This window comes from Balaenoptera borealis (genome assembly GCF_965194805.1).
Source record: "Balaenoptera borealis genome assembly, chromosome: 16".
In the NCBI taxonomy this organism is placed as follows: Eukaryota; Metazoa; Chordata; class Mammalia; order Artiodactyla; family Balaenopteridae; genus Balaenoptera; species Balaenoptera borealis.
The window spans coordinates 29,134,349-29,152,162 of NC_138872.1; the positions used below are offsets into that span (position 1 = coordinate 29,134,349).

A 17,814-nucleotide genomic window follows, 5' to 3' on the forward strand; every position below is an offset into this window, starting at 1 on the left:
GGGATGGAGGCCCAGGCAGGGGGGCTCTGCCCGTGCTCTCAACCGCTGTGCACTGAGCTCAGTGATACCCAGCCCACCCCATCCAGGACTTCCTAGATCCCATTGAGTCATCACAGACCCCTGAAAGGCAGCATGATTACCACCATTTTACAGATTGGGAAACTGAGGACTAGACGGAACTGAGACTTGCCAAGATCACACAGTCTGGAAGGCCAGCACCATCACTCCCTGAGGGGCTGTCCTGTCACCAGGTCATTGTACGCTCAGGACATCATGCAAAGGCTGTGTGATTATCCTCTTTCTACACATGAGGAAATGGGACCCAGCACAGGGAACTGGGTCAGAGCCTTGAAATAACACCTCGATTTGGGGGGCCCCTACCCTGTGCTGGTGATTTAGACAGAGCACCTCAAATCCTTCCAACTCTCCTGAAAGGAGAACATGATGATCACCATTTTACAGATGAGAAAACTGAGGCTGAGAGAAATGAAGGGACTGTCTCCTCACCCACCCACCGTGTCCCAGAAGTATTTCCTGTCGCCTCCAAGCTTTCATGTCCGTCAGCAGAGCAAGCGTCCCACCTTCACAAGCCCCCACACTGACCACCACCCTCCCCTTTTTTCCCTCGGAGATTCTTGACTTCAAGCAACTACAGGGAGGAGTGGCCTCTGAGTGCCCAGGCCTGGGGACCCTGTAGCTACAAGGGAAGACATGGGGTCCTGACCCCTGAGTCTAGAATATGAACTCTTGCTCATGCAGGGGCCCCAGCACCCGCTAGGGGACACCTCCCCCTCCTCCTCCTCAGTCTGCAGAGCCAGGAATGGGCGTGCATGGTGCTGATTGGATTGCACTGGTCCCTCTTTGCTCTGTCCATTCTACGCTTCCCAGAGCTGCTCCCACATGAGGCCTAGTGAAGGAGCAAGATCGCAACAACAGAGAGAAAAACTCCTGATGCTTTTAAGTGTGTTGAGCCCTGCATTTTAGGAACATTCAGCACATCATGAGACACTGTAGTATCTGCCTGATCTGTGGTAAAGCTAGACTTGCCTCCCATGCAGGACTTTTTAAAATGCTTATTGCTAAAGAACAGAACAATACAAGGTTTTAAGAGGACAGGCCTGGAGTTTTCTCCACACTTTGACAAGCACAGTGGTGTGTGCAGAGAGCAGGGCCGTGAGTCTAAGTACTTGGGTTCAATCTCGGCTCCCCTACCTGCTCACAAATCAGGTCCTCTCTCTGAGCCTCAGTGTCCTCCTATGTGAAAGGGACAACAGACGACCCTACCCTCAGAGCGCTGGTTATAAGGAGTAAGGGCCATGAGGAGGATTCAGCATCTGACAGGCTGCTGCTCCCCTCCCCCTCCCTCCTTTCTCATCCAGGGAATCCTCTGGGCAGGCGGCCTGGGGAAGAGGATGAGCAGCCTCCTGGGAGGCAGCAGATCTGAGCGGCAGTGGAACCACTTATTAGCTGTGATTGGCTGAGCAAGGAACCGACAATCTGGGAAGTTTAGTAATATCGGCAAAATCAGGATAAAGCCAACTTCCCTGCTAATGCCTGAAGCTCTGGGAAGATTCATTTGCTACCATGACTAGGAGGGAAATTTGGCAATATAATCACACAAATTAAAATACACATACTCTCTGATCTAACAATGCTATTTCCAGTGGGTATTTCCCCTTTGAGGAGAGTGACACATGGAAAGGTTATCCACTGCAGTGCTGTTTCAATAGCCCGAGGTTAGGAACACCTTAGTATCCTTCAACAGGAGACTGTAAAATGAAAACGATTGTCTCCATACCCTGAATGTTAAGTAGCTATTGAAACAATGGGCAGCTCTAGGTGCCAATATGGAATGAGGGATTTGGGATCATGTGGCTGAAAGTAGGGAGAAGTTGCCAGTCACCTCAGGACTTAGGGCCTGAATGCGAGGAGCCTTCTGAACCTATGGGAAAGCAATGAAGACATCATGTTCAATGGTTAATTCAAGGAGCTTTCGTTCTTCAACTTCCATGCACCAGGCTCTTCCATGAAACTAGTTCCAATGCTGGTACAGGAAAGAGCTTGGCCTGGAATCAGATTGGGTTCTGGAAGGATCCCCTCACTCATTGACCATGGGACTGTGGTCTGGGTTCCAGTCACCTCTTGGCCTCAGGCCGCCATCTGTACATGGAGGGTTGGGCAGACAGTGTCAAAGGTCCCTCCTGTGTCACAGTCAGGATTCCGGAGTTAGAAAGAGGATCCAGGGTCTTTGTCAGAAAACTCTTAATGAGTGCCTTTGCTGCCTCAATGGGGCAGCCCCTAAGTCACCCACATGGGGAACCTCTTCCCTGGGGAGGGACCTTCTGAGATGACCCAACTCTGCTGGGAACCTTCAGTGACTGTGTGAGTTGGTCCCTGAATCACAGGAGGGTTTTCCCAACAGACCCCCAGGAAACACCCAACCTCTGGGCATCTCCTCTAGCCCGGGCCATCAGAGTAAACACTGAACCTGTGCCTCTAGGAATTTCTTCTCAGTGTGATGTTTCTGAAGAGGAAATAAAGAAACCCTGCCCTGGAGAGACTTCTCTTTGGAAGGGGAAAGAACATAAGTTTCATGGGAGAAGAGCCCTTGTCTGCTTTGTTCACTGCTGCTTCCACAACATCTGGAGCAGGGCCTGGCACACAGTAGGTGCTCAATAGGTGCTGAATAAAGAGAAGACTCAGCCACATGGAGGGGAGCACTCTCTGGAGGCAGGAGGTGATACCTGGGCTGTGACGGGGCGAGTCACTCAGACTTTCAGTTCCCTCATCCCTGGAACCAAAGGGCCGGACGGGGGGGAAAAGGCAAGGGCTGTGGAGCCAGGCAGACTGGGGTTCCAGACTTTCCCAGCTTTACCAGTTGCGGGGCCTTTGGCAAGTAGCACGACCTCTGCAGGCCTCAGTTTCCCTGATCTGCAGAAGGGAGTGAAATCAGATCATGATATAAGCACCCACTGCTGCACTTGATTCTTTTTTTTTTTTTTCTTTCTTCTCAAAGGGTGGAGGGCATTCTTGTTGACTTGCTGTCACAGACCAGGGGGACAAAGGAGACCCAGGCCATACTCACCACTCACAGCGAGATGAGTGCCTGGTCCAGACTTCATCTCCACGTCAGGGCTTGCTCTCCAGAACTTCACACAGTAGTACATACCGGTGTCTGCTGGGGTGATGTTACTGATGCGGATGGAGAAGTCCGTGTTGTTTCTCCTTGTAGTATCTGCAACATCTGTTACTCGAGGGAAGGCGCCTCCTTTTAAACTGTAGATTAACTCTCGGCCTGGCCCTGTGCCCCTGAACCACTTGACGGGCCCCACGGGGAGCAGGGAGGTCACGTTGCAGTGCAGAGTGGCCGTCTCTCCTGCTGCAACTGAAACTGACCGCTCAGGCTGAATCACCTGCAGCTCGTTCTCACCTGCCACTCCTGGAGGGAAACACAATCCAGTTATTTATTCATCCTTAGGTGATCCAGTAGGTTTTCTCAATTATTTATCAACAACAGTTTTCATTAACTTAGTACACCATGAGCCAGCCTTGAACTCAGCCCATTGCGTGTATATTGCATGCAACCTGCACAATGAGCCTATAACGTGAGACCCTAATACAAGAGAGGAATTGAGGCACAGAGAGGTTAAATGATGTGGCAGAGAATGGGTTTGAGTACTTGAGCCCTCTTTGGAAGTGTCATACTTCACCTAATATTTCTGGCTGTTCACTTTGTGGCCTCCTGGAGAGCTGCACTTCTGGCCTTTGCATTAGGTGGGACCACATGACTTCTTTAGACCACTGAGTTGTGAGGAAAAGTGATGGATATATTTCGTAGGTTATTCATTTAACTGCAAGAGCCTTTATGGACCAACTTCCGTCTTCCACAGAGATCCTCATTCTCATGATGAGGTCGGCTCCAACAACCTGGATACTTGAGTGGCAGTGATGTGCAGAGCTCCCAACACAATGAACATTTAGTTTAAGAAGAAAGTAGAATATTGTTTCAAGTCCCTAGCATTTTTTTCCAATGACATAGTCATGTTTTATTAGTTACCTAAGGCTGCTGTAATAAATTATCTAAAATTTAGTGCCTTGAAGTGACAGCTTTATTATAATTCTGGATGTCAAAGGACCAGAAATGGTATTACTGGACTAAAATCAAGGAGTTAGTTGGGCTACATTTCTTCTGGAGGCTCTGATCATTGTCTCTCCAAATTTTTGAGACTGTCTATGCTCCTTTTCTCATGGTTTCCATCTTCTTATGACTCTAATGTTGCTTCCATTGTCACTTGTACTTCTCTAACTTTGGCTTTCCTGCCTCCTTCTTATAAGATTATATTGGGCCCCCACTGATAATCTAGGATATTCTCCCCATACCAAGAGTCTTAATCACTTTTACAAAATCTCTTTTTCCAAGTAAAGTAAAATATTCACAGGTGAGTATAGGACATAGATCTCTTTGGGGGGTTACTTTCTGTTTATTTTTTTTACTTGATTTATAACTTTTTTGTACTGAAGTATTGTTGATTTACAATGTTTTGGTAATTTCTGCTGTACAAAAATTGACTCATTTATACATATATATATTCTTGTATATACATATATACATTCTTTTTTTAATATGTTCTTTTCCATTATGGCTTATCATAGCATACTGAATATAGTTCTCTGTGCTATATAGTAGGACCTTGTTGTTTATCCATTCCATATATAATAGATTACATTACCCTTACCCTCTCCCCCTTGGCAACCACAAGTTTGTTCTCTATGTTCGTGAGTCTGTTTCTGTTTTGTGGATAGGTTCATTTGCCTCATTTTTTTTCGTGGGGGGCCATGTGGCGTAGCTTGTGGGATCCTAGTAACCCGACCAGGGATCGAACCCAGGCCCCCTGCAGTGGAAGTGTGGAGTCCTAACCACTGGACCACCAGAGAATTCCCTGTGTCATCTTTTAGATTCCACATATAAATATCATATGGTGTTTCTTTTTTCTCTTTCTGACTTACTTCACTTAGTATGATAATCTCTAGTTGTGTTCATGTTGCTGCAAATGACATTATTTCATTCTTTTTTATGGCTGAGTAGTATTCCATTGTATATAGGTACCACATCTTCTTCATCCATTCATCTGTCAATGGACTTTTAGGTTGTTCCCATGTCTTAGTTATTGTGAATACTGCTGCTATGAACATAGGGGTGCATGTATCTTTTTGGATAAGAGTTTTGTCAGGATATACGCCCATGAGTGGGATTGCTGGATCATATGGTAATTCTATTTTTATATTTTTATTTTTCTGAGGAGCCTCCTTATTGTTTTCCATACTTACATTCCTGCTAACAGTATAGGAGAGTTCTCTTTTCTCCATATCCTCTCCAGCATTTGTTATTTGTAGAGCTTTTAAGGTTGACCATTCTGACTGATGTGAGGTGGTACCTAATTTTAGTTTTGATTTGCATTTCTCTAAAAATTAGTAAGCATCTTTTCATGTGCCTATTGGCCATTTGTATTTATTCTTTGCAGAAATGTTGTTGAGTTGTATGAGCTGTTTGTATATTTAGGAAAGCAAGCCCTTGTTGGTCAAATCCTTTGTGAATATTTTCTCCCATTCAATAGGTTGTCTTTTTGTTTTGTTTATGGTTTCTTTTGCTATGCAAAAGCTTGTAAGTTTGATTAGGTCCCATTGTTTGTTTTTATTTCTATTGCCTTGGGAGACTGACCTAAGAAAACTTTGGTACAATTTATGTCAAAAAATGTTTTGCCTATGATCTCTTCTAGGAGTTTTATGGTGTCACGACTTATGTTTAAGTCTTTAAGGTATTTTGAGTTTATTTTTTTGTATGGTGAAAGGGTATGTTCTAATTTCATTGATTTACATGCAGCTGTCCAACTTTCCCAACACCACTTGCTGAAGAGACTATCTTTTTCCCATTATATATTCTTGCTTCCTTTGTCAAAGATTAATTGACTGTAAGTGTGCGGGTTTATTTCTGGGCTGTCTATTCTGTTCCATTGATCCATATGTTTGTTTTTGTGCCAGTACCATGTTGTTTTGAGTACTGTAACTTTGTAGTATTGTCTGACGTCTGGGAGGGTTATGCTTCCTGCTTTGTTCTTTTTCTTCAGGATTGCTTTGGCAATTCTGAGTCTTTTGTGGTTCCATATAAATTTTAGTAGTATTTGTTCTAGTTCTGGGAAAAATGTCATGGGTAATTTGATAGAGACTGAATTAAGTCTGTAGATTGCTTTGGGTAGTATGGCCATTTTAACAATATTAATTCTTCCAATCCAAAAGCATGGGATATCTTTCCTTTTCTTTGAATAATCTTCAATTTCCTTTATTAATGTTTTATAGTTCTCAGTGTATAAGTCTTTCACCTCCTTAGTCAGGATAATTCCTAAGTATTTTATGTTTGGGGGTGTGAGTTTTAAAGGCATTGTTTGTTTTACATTCCCTTTCTGATATTACATTGTGAGTGTAAAGAAATGCAACCAATTTCTCTGTATTAATCTTGTATCTTGCTACCTTGTGGCATTTGTTGATCAGTTCTAGTAGTTGTAGTGTGGAGTCTTTAGGATTTTCTATATATAGTATCATGTCATCTGCATATAATGACAATTTTACCTCTTCCCTTCCAATTTAGATACCTTTTATTCCTTTTTCTTGTCTGATTTCTGTAGCTGGGACTTCCAATACTATGTTGAATAGAAGAGGTGAGAGTGGACATCCTTGTCTTTTTCCAGATTTTAGTGGAAAGTCTTTCAGATTTTCACCATTGAGTATTATTTTAGCTGTGGGTTTGTCATAAATAGTTTTGTTCCCTGTATACCCACTTTAGCAAGAGTTTTTATCATGAATTGATGTTGAATTTTGTGAAACGTTTTTTCTGCATCTATTGACATGATCATGTGGTATTGTTTCTGGGGTGTATCATATTGATTTATTTCTGTATGTCGAAACACCCTTGTAAACTTGAGATGAATCCAACTTGTCTGTGGTGTATGATCTTGTTTGCTTGTTGTTGGATTTGGTTTGCTAATGTTTTGTTGAGAATTTTTGCATCTATATGCATCAAAGATATTGGTTTGTAATTTTCTTTTTTGGTGGTGTCTTTGTGTGGTTGTGATATCAGGGTAATGGTGGCTTCATAGAATGTCTTTGGGAGTGTTCCCTCCTCTTCAACTTTTTGGAAGAGTTTGAGAAGGATCAGTATAAGTTCTTCTATGTATGTTTGGTAGAGTTCACCTGTGAAGCCATCTGGTCCTGGACTTTTTTTTGTATGACGTTTTTAATTACAGATTCTACTTCACCTCTCATGATCAGTCTGTTCAAATTATCTGTTTCTTCTTGATTCAGTATTGGTGGGCTGTATGTTTCTAGAAACTTGTCCATGTCTTCTATGTTGCCGAATGTGTTGGCATGTAATTGTTCATAGTATTCCTTTATGTTTTTTTGTATTTCTGCAGTATCAGATGTAATGTCGTCTTTTTCATTTCTTGTTTTGTTTATTCAGGATCTCTCTCTTTTCTTCTTGGTGAGCCTGGCCAAAGGTTTGTCAATCTTGTTACCCTTTCAAAGAACCAATTCTTGGTATTTTTGATTTTTTCTAATTTTTTTTAATCTCTATTTTATTTCCTCTCTGATATTTATTATTTCCTCCCTTCTGCTGGCTTTACATTTTGTTTGTTCTTTTTTTCTAATGCTTTTAAGTGGTAGGCTATGTTGTTTATTTGAGAATTTTCTTGTTTTTTTGATGAAGGCTATGAACTGTAATGCTATAAACTTCCCTCTAAGGACTGCATTTGTTGCATCCCATAGATTTTGTATTATTGTGTTTTCATTGTCATTTGTCTCAAGGTATTTTTTAAATTTCCTCTTTGATTTCATCATCGACCCATTGGTTTTTTAGTAACATGTTAATTGGTCTCCATGTAATCTTTTTTCTCATTTCCTTTTCTGTGGTTGATTTTTAGTTGAATGCTGTTGTGTTCAGAAAAGATGTTTGAGATAATTTCTATATCTTAAATTCCTTGAGGTCTGTTTTGTGCCCCAATATGTGATCATTCCTAAAGAATGTTTCATGTGCACTTGAAAAGAATGTGTAGTCTGTTGGGTTTTTTTTAGTGTAAAGTCCTGAAAATATCAATGAAGTCTAACTGTTCTATTGTATCATTTAGGACATTCTGTCTAGAAGATCTGTCCATTGGTGTGAGTGGAGTGTTAAAGTCTAAGTATTGTATTCCTGTCAATTTCTCCCTTTATTCCTGTTAGTATTTGTTTTATGTATTTGGCTGCTCCTATATTAGGTGCATATATGTTGACTAGTGTAAAATCCTCTTCTTACGTTGAGCCTTTTATCATTATATAGTGTCCTTCTTTATCTTTAGGGTCTTTGTTTTAAAGTCTATTTTGTCTGATATGAGTATTGTGACCCCCACTTTCTTCTCATTTCTGTTTGCATGAAATATCTTTTTCCATCCCGTTACTTTCAATCTATGTGTGTCCTCTGCCCTAAACTGGGTCTCCTGTAGACAGCATATTGTAGGCTCTTGTTTTTTAATCCAATCTGCCACTCTGTACCTTTTTGATTGGAGCTTTCATTCCATTGATATTTAACGTAATTATTGATAGCTATGTATTTATTGCCATTTTAAGCCTGTTTTCCCATTGATTTTGTATTTCTTCTTTGTCCCTTTCATTTTATTTTTGTGGTTTGAAGATTTTCTTTTGTATTATACTTATTTATCTTCTTTGTGGTTTTTGTGAGTCTATTGTATGTTTTTTGATTTGTGGTTACCCTTTTTTTCAAGTATATTAACCCCATCTATATCTACTTGCCTTAGACTGGTAGTCATAGAGGCTCAAAGACATTCTAGGAAATGAAAACAAATGTACATTTTCTTACTCTCCTCTTCCACATTCTATCAGTATGATTCTGATGTCCTCTTTTACATGTTCATGTTCATCCTTTTGCTGTTCATGGTGGTTATCATCACTTTCACAGAATATTTTTGATTTTTAACATCTGCATACTAGCTTATTTAAGTGATTTGCTTTCCAACTGTGATTTTCTCTTTCCTATATATTCTTACTTCTTTTCTAGAGAAGACCTTTCAATATTTCCTTTGGAATAAGTTTAGTATTGCTGTTTTCTTTTAGCTTTGCTTGTCTGAGAAATTCTTTATCTCTCCTCCTATTCTAAATGATAATCTTGCTGGGTAGACTATTCTAGGTTGCAGATTTTTCCTTTTCAGGGCTTTGAATATATCTTGCCACTTCCTTCTGGCTTTCCAAGTTTCTGTAAAGAAATCTGCTGATAGCCTTATAGGGGTTCCCTTGTAATTAAATCTTTCTTTTTCTCTTTCTGCCTTTAGAATCCCCTCTTTATCAATTTTGCCATTTTTTTACTAGAATACGTCTTAGTGTAGGTCTCTTTGGGCTTACCTTGTTTGGGACCCTCTGTGCTTCCTGTACCTGGATATCTGTTTCCTTCTTTAGGTGCGGGAAGTCTTCAGCCATAATTTCTTCAAATACATTTTTGATGCCCTTTTCTCTTTCTTTCCTTTCTGGAATTCCTATTATGTGTAGATTGGTAAGCTTTATATTATCCCATAGGTCTCTTATATTGCTTTCATTTTTTTTTTTCGTTTGGCTTTCTGTCTGCTGTCTTGATTGGGTGATTTCCATCGTTCTATCTTCCAGATTACTTATTTGTTCTTCTGCATTATTCATTCTGCTCTTCATTGCCTTTAGTTCACTTTTCATCTCAGCAAATGAGTTTTCTATTTTTTCTTGGTTCCTCTTCATAGTTTCTAGTTCCTTTTTACAGTGTACTGCATTTCTGTTGATACCCTTTCTTAATTCCTTCAGTATTTTCATTATCTCCTTTTTGAAATCTGTGTCTATCACACTAAAGAGGTCTGTTTCATTGTTTATTCTTTCAGGAGAATTCTCTTGGTCTTTTAACTGGGATTGGCTCCTCTCCTTCATTTTACTTATATTTTTCTTATTCTGTGAGTTTAGGAGAAAAAATTATTTACTGTGGTCTTTGAAGACTCTTTATATGTGGGAGTGTCCCTGTGTAGCATGTGTGAGTTTAACATTTTTGGTGTGAGGGCTATTTTTAGTATGGATGCCTGCCAACTCTTTCCTCAGTGTGTGTTGGTCATTATCCCCTTGGTAGGGGGTGTGCAGATGCAGTGGTTGGTGCCTGGTCCTGGGGTTCTTGGCAGCAGTGTTGTCTCACACGTGCCTTGGAGCATGTGATGGGAGTGGAGGCAGCTCTCAACCACACCTGTAGCCCCAGGGGGCAGCAGTGACATCTTGTAACTGCTCCTCATGACTGCTCCTGAAGCAAGGGGTTAGTGGTGGTGACTGACAATAGCTCCTAGAGCTTGTGTAGGCAGTGTCCTGCCACCTGAAAGCATGCATGGGGAAAAAGGCTGCAATGGCATGTCCTGCTCCTCCCCTCACACATCCCCCAAACAATGGTGCCTGGCCTCTAAGGTGGCCCTGCCTTCCTCTGCATACACCCTCAGGTGGGGTTGCACCAGGCTCCAGGACCTTCAGGCTGTTTCCACGCAGACCGCCCCAATCCTTTCCCGAGGTTTGATCTCTGAATCCCAAGCTTCAGCACCCAGCCACCCCCCACATGGGCAGATGAACATCTCAGGCTGGGGAGTGCAGGGCTGTGGCACTGACCATCTGTGCCGGTCTCTCTCCATTCTAGCTGCTGTAAACCAGTTGTTGCATTCTCTTCTGAGGCTCTGAAGCTCCTCATCTGTCCTAGCTGATCTCCCCACTTGTGAGGGGACTTGCCAGGGTGCAGAACCTTTCCTCTTTCACAGCTCCCTCCAAGGGGTACAGGTCCCATCCAGATTCCTGTCTCATTTTCATTATTTTTTCTTTTGTCCTACCCGGTTACATGGAGAATTTCTTGCCCTTTCAGAAGTCTAAGTCCTTCTGCCAGTGTTCATTAGATATTCTGTGAGAATTATTCCACATATAGATATATTTTTGATGTATTTGTGTCGGGGTTCGGTCAGATCGCAGGGAGAGGACTGGGGTTGGTGGCATGAACACAGCCTGAAGGGGTTAGTGCACCACAGCTAGCCGGGAGGGAGTCCGGGAAAAAGTCTGCAGCTGCCGAAGAGGCAAGAGACTTTTTCTTACTGCTTTGTTTCATGGCGTGCAAGGAGAGGGGATTCAGAGCGTCGCCTAAACGAACTCCAGAGACGGGCGCGAGCCGTGGCGATCAGCGCGGGCCCCAGAGACGGGCGTGAGACGGTAAGGCTGCTGCTGCTGCCACCAAAAAGCCTGTGTGTGAGCACAGGGCACTCTCCACACCGCCCCTCCCGGGAGCCGGTGCAGCCTGCCACTGCCAGGCTCCCGTGATCCAGGGACAACTTTCCCAGGAGAACGCATGGCGCGCCTCAGGCTGGTGCAATGTCACGTCGTCCTCTGCGGCCGCAGGCTCGCCGCGCCTCCTCTGTACCCCTTCATCCCCCCAGCCTGAGTGAGCCAGAGCCCCCGAAGCAGCTACTCCTTTAACCCCGTTATGTCTGGGCGAGGAAGAGAGGCCCGCAGGCGACCTACACTCAGAGGCGGGTCCAAATCCAAAGCTGAACCCCGGGAGCTGTGCAAACAAAGAAGAGAAAGGGAAATCTCTCCCAGCAGCCTCAGAAGCAGCAGATTAAAACTCCACAAACAACTTGATGTGCCTGCATCTGTTGAATACCTGAATAGACAACGAATCATCCCAAACTCAGGAGGTGGACTTTGGGAGCAGGATATATTAATTTTTCCCCTTTTCCTTTTTTTGTGAGTGTATATGTATATGCTTCTGGGTGAGATTTTGTCTGTATAGCTTTGCTTTATAATAGCTTTATTTTACTTCACTATATTATATCCTCTTTCTTTCTTCCTTTGTATTTTTTCTCCCTTTTACTCTGAGCCGTGTGGATGAAAGGCTCTTGGTGCTCCAGCCAAGCATCAGGGCCGTGCCTCTGAGGTGGGAGAGCCAACTTCAGGACACTGGTCCACAAGAGACCTCCCAGCTCCATGTAAGACCAAACGGCAAAAATCTCTCAGACATCTCCATCTCAGCATCAAGACCCAGCTTCACTCAACGACCAGCAAGCTACACCCTATGCCAAACAACTAGAAAGACAGGAACACAGCCCCATCCATTAGCAGAGAGGCTGCCTAAAATCATAATAAGGCCACAGACACCCCAAAACACACCACCAGACGTGGACGTGCTCACCAGAAAGACAAGATCCAACCTCATCCACCAGAACTCAGGCACTAGTTCCCTCCACCAGGAAGCCTACACAACCCACTGAACCACCCTTAGCCAATGGGGACAGATCCCAAAAACAACAGGAACTACGAACCTGCAGCCTGTGAAAAGGAGACCCCAAACCCAGTAAGATAAGCAAAATGAGACGACAGAAAAACACACAGCAGATGAAGGAGCAGGGTCCAAACACACCAGACCTAACAAATGAAGAGGAAATAGGTAGTCTACCTGAAAAAGTATTCAGAATAATGATAGTAAGGATGATCCAAAATCTTGGAAATAGAATAGACAAAATGCAAGAAACATTTAACAAGGACATAGAAGAACTAAAGAGGAACCAAGCAACTATGAAAAACACAATAAATGAAATTAAAAATACTCTAGATGTGATCAATAGCAGAATAACTGAGAAAGAAGAAAGGATAAGTGACCTGAAAGATAAAATGGTGGAAATAACTACTGCAGAGCAGGATAAAGAAAAAAGAATGAAAAGAACTGAGGACAGTCTCAGAGACCTCTGGGACAACATTAAAAGCACCAACATTCGAATTATAGGGGTCCCAGAAGAAGAAGAGAAAAAGAAAGGGACTGAGAAAATATTTGAAGAGATTATAGTTGAAAACTTCCCTAATATGGGAAAGGAAATAGTTAATCAAGTCCTGGAAGCACAGAGAGTCCCATACAGGATAAACCCAAGGAGAAACACGCCAAGACACATATTAATCAAACTATCAAAAATTAAATATAAAGAAAACATATTAAAAGCAGCAAGGGAAAAACAACAAATGACACACAAGGGAATCCCCATAAGGTTAACATCTGATCTTTCAGCAGAAACTCTGCAAGCCAGAAGGGAGGGGCAGGATATACTTAAAGTGATGAAGGAGAAAAACCTACAGACAAGATTACTCTATCCAGCAAGGATCTCATTCAGATGTGATGGAGAAATTAAAACCTTTACAGACAAGCAAAAGCTGAGAGAGTTCAGCACCACCAAACCAGCTTTACAACAAATGCTAAAGGAACTTCTCTAGGCAAGAAACACAAGAGAAGGAAAACACCTAAAATAACAAACCCAAAACATTTAAGAAAATGGGAATAGGAACACACATATCGATAATTACCTTGAATGTAAATGGATAAAATGCTCCCACCAAAAGACACAGACTGGCTGAATGGATACAAAAACAAGACCCATATATATGCTGTCTACAAGAGACCCACTTCAGACCTAGGGACACATACAGACTGAAAGTGAGGGGATGGAAACAGTTATTCCATGCAAATGCAAATCAAAAGAGAGCTGGAGTAGCAATTCTCATATCAGACAGAATAGACTTTAAAATAAAGACTATTACAAGAGACAAAGAAGGACACTATATAATGATCAAGGGATCGATCCAAGAGGAAAGTATAACAATTGTAAATATTTATACACCCAACATAGGAGCACCTCAATACATAAGGCAAATACTAAAAGCCATAAAAGGGGAAATCGACAGTAACACAATCATAGTGGGGGACTTTAACACCTCACTTTCAACAATGGACAGATCATCCAAAATGAAAATAAATAAGGAAACACAAGCTTTAAATGATACATTAAACAAGATTGACTTAATTGATATTTATATGACATTCCACCCCAAAACAACAGAATACACATTTTTCTCAAGTGCTCATGGAACATTCTCCAGGATAGATCATATCTTGGGTCACAAATCAAGCCTTGGTAAATTTAAGAAAATTGAAATCGTATCAAGTATCTTTTCCGACCACAATGCTATGAGACTAGATATCAATTACAGGAAAAGATGTGTAAAAAATACAAACACATGGAGGCTACACAATACACTACTTAATAACGAAGTGATCACTGAAGAAATCAAAGGGGAAATCAAAAAATACCTAAAAACAAATGACAATGAAAACACGACGAACCAAAACCTATGGGACGCAGCAAAAGCAGTGCTAAGAGGGAAGTTTATAGCAATACAAGCCTACCTCAAGAAACAGGAAACATCTCGAATAAACAATCTAACCTTGCACCTAAAGCAATTAGAGAAAGAAGAACAAAAAAACTCCAAAGCTAGCAGAAGGAAAGAAATCATAATGATCAGGTCAGAAATAAATGAAAAAGAAATGAAGGAAACAATAGCAAAAATCAATGAAACTAAAAGCTGGTTCTTTGAGAAGATAAACAAAATTGATAAACCATTAGCCAGACTCATCAAGAGAAAAAGGGAGAAGACTCAAATCAATAGAATTAGAAATGAAAAAGGAGAAGTAACCACTGACACTGCAGAAATACAAACGATCATGAGAGATTACTACAAGCAACTCTATACCAATAAAATGGACAACCTGGAAGAAATGGACAGATTCTTAGAAATGCACAACGTGCCGAGACTGAACCAGGAAGAAATAGAAAATAGGAAGAGACCAAACACAAGCACTGAAATTGAAACTGTGATTAAAAACCTTCCAACAAACAAAAGCCCAGGACCAGATGGCTTCACAGGTGAATTCTATTAAACATTTAGAGAAGAGCTAACACCTATCCTTCTCAAACTCTTCCAAAATATTGCAGAGGGAGGAACACTCCCAAACTCATTCTACGAGGCCACCATCACCCTGATACCAAAACCAGACAAAGATGTCACAAAGAAAGAAAACTACAGGCCAATATCACTGATGAACATAGATGCAAAAATCCTCAACAAAATACTAGCAAACAGAATCCAACAGCACATTAAAAGGATCATACACCATGATCAAGTGGGGTTTATCCCAGGAATGCAAGGCTTCTTCAATATACGCAAATCAATCAATGTGATACACCATATTAACAAATTGAAGGAGAAAAACCATATGATCATCTCAATAGATGCAGAGAAAGCTTTCGACAAAATTCAACACCCATTTATGATAAAAGCCCAGCAGAAGGTAGGCATAGAGGGAACTTTCCTCAACATAATAAAGGCCATATATGACAAACCCACAGCCAACATTGTCCTCAATGGTGAAAAACTGAAACCATTTCCACTAAGATCAGGAACAAGACAAGGTTGCCCAGTCTCATGACTATTATTCAACATAGTTTTGGAAGTGTTAGCCACAGCAATCAGAGAGGAAAAAGAAATGAAAGGAATCCAAATCAGAAAAGAAGAAGTAAAGCTGTCACTGTTTGCAGATGACTTGATACTATAGATAGAGAATCCTAAAGATGCTACCAGAAAACTCCTAGAGCTAATCAATGAATTTGGTAAAGTAGCAGGATACAAAATTAATGCACAGAAATCTCTTGCATTTCTATACACTAATGACGAAAAATCTGAAAGTGAAATTAAGAAAACACTCCCATTTACCATTGCAACAAAAAGAATAAAATATCTAGGAATAAACCTACCTAAGGGGACAAAAGACCTGTATGCAGAAAATTATGACACTGATGAAAAAAATTAAAGATGATACAAATAGATGGAGAGATATACCATGTTCTTGGATTGGAAGAATCAACATTGTGAAAATGACTCTACTACCCAAAGCAATCTACAGATTCAATGCAATCCCTATCAATCTACCACTGGCATTTTTCACAGAACTAGAACAAAAAATTTCACAATTTGTATGGAAACACAAAAGACCCTGAATAGCCAAAGCAATCGTGAGAACGAAAAATGGAGCTGGAGGAATCAGGCTCCCTGAATTCAGATTATATTACAAAGCTACAGTAATCAAGACAGTATGTTACTGGCACAAAAACAGAAACATAGATCAAGGGAACAGGATAGATAGCCCAGAGATAAATCCACGCATATATGGTCACCTTATCTTTGATAAAGGAGGCAAGCATATACAGTGGAGAAAAGACAGCCTCTTCAATAAGTGGTGCTGGGAAAATTGGACAGGTACATGTAAAAGTATGAAATTAGAACACTCTCTGACAGCATACACAAAAATAAACTCAAAATGGATTAAAGACCTAAGTGTAAGGCCAGACACTATCGAACATTTAGAGGAAAACATAGGCAGAACACTCTATGACATAAATCACAGTAAGATCCTTTTTGACCCAGCTCCTAGAGAAATGGAAATAAAAAGACACATAAACAAATGGGACCTGATGAAACTTAAAAGCTTTTGCACAGCAAAGGAAACCATAAACAAGACCAAAAGACAACCCTCAGAATGGGAGAAAATATTTGCAAATGAAGCAACTGACAAAGAATTAATCTCCAAGATTTACAAGCAGCTCATGCAGCTCAGTAACAAAAAAACAAACAACCCAATCCAAAAATGGGCAAAAGACCTAAATAGACATTTCTCCAAAGAAGATATACAGATTGCCAACAGACACATGAAAGAATGCTCAACATCATTAATCATTATAGAAATGCAAATCAAAACTACATTGAGATATCATCTCACACCAGTCAGAATGGCCATCATCAAAATATCTAGAAACAATAAATGCTGGTGAGGGTGTGGAGGAAAGGGAACACTCTTGCACTGTTGGTGGGAATGTAAATTGATACAGCCACTATGGAGAACAGTATGGAGGTTCCTTAAAAAACTACAAATAGAACTACAATACGACCCAGCAATCCCACTACTGGGCATATACCCTGAGAAAACCATAGTTCAAAAAGAGTCATGTACCAAAATGTTCATTGCAGCTCTATTTACAATAGCCAGGACATGGAAGCAACCTAAGTGTCCATCATCGGATGCATGAATAAAGAAGATGTGGCACATATATACAATGGAATATTACTCATCCATAAAAAGACATGAAATGGAGGTATTTGTAAAGAGGTGGATGGAGTTAGAGTCTGTCATACACACATACAGAGTGGAGTAAGTCAGAAAGAGAAAAACAAGTACAGTATGCTAACACATATATATGGAATCTAAGGAAAAAAAAAAAGGCCATGAAGAACCTAGTGGCAAGACGGGAATAAAGACACAGACCAACTAGAGAATGGACTTGAGGATATGGGGAGGGGGAGGGGTGAGATGTGACAGGGTGAGAGAGTGTCATGGACATATATACACTACCAAATGTAAAATAGATAGCTAGTGGGAAGCAGCCGCATAGCACAGGGAGATCAGCTCGGTGCTTTGTGACCACCTAGAGGGGTGGGATGGGGAGGGTGGGAGGGAGGGAGATGCAAGAGGGAAGAGATATGGGAACATATGTATATGTATAACTGATTCACTTTGTTATAAAGCAGAAACTAACACACCATTGTAAAGCAATTATACTTCAATAAAGATGTTTAAAAAAAAAGACTAAAGGAAAATTGAAGATTATAAAGAAACATTAAATACTTTATAATGTTACAAAAAATAAATTGTGAATCACTATATTGTACACCTGTAACTTATGTAATATTTTACAGCACTTATAGTTCAATAAAAATGGGTAGTATAAACAACCCAAAATTCCATTAATGGATGAAAGGATAAACAAAATGTGATATATATATATATATATAAAATATATACAC

The 17,814-nt window shown here is 40.9% G+C and overlaps 1 protein-coding gene and 1 pseudogene across 2 annotated transcripts in view; both read right to left on the reverse strand.

Moving 5' to 3' along the window:
- Positions 1–17,814, reverse strand: part of LOC309613913 (protein phosphatase 1 regulatory subunit 3G pseudogene) — a 73,383-nt pseudogene that overhangs the window by 39,732 nt on the left and 15,837 nt on the right. The window lies entirely within an intron of this gene.
- LOC309613915 (signal-regulatory protein beta-1-like) overlaps positions 1–17,814 on the reverse strand; it is a 36,598-nt gene that overhangs the window by 14,876 nt on the left and 3,908 nt on the right. The window contains exon 2 of the mRNA XM_082361460.1: positions 3,086–3,439. Within this exon, the coding sequence (XP_082217586.1) occupies positions 3,086–3,439 (354 nt within the window). The remainder of the gene's footprint in view (positions 1–3,085; positions 3,440–17,814) is intronic.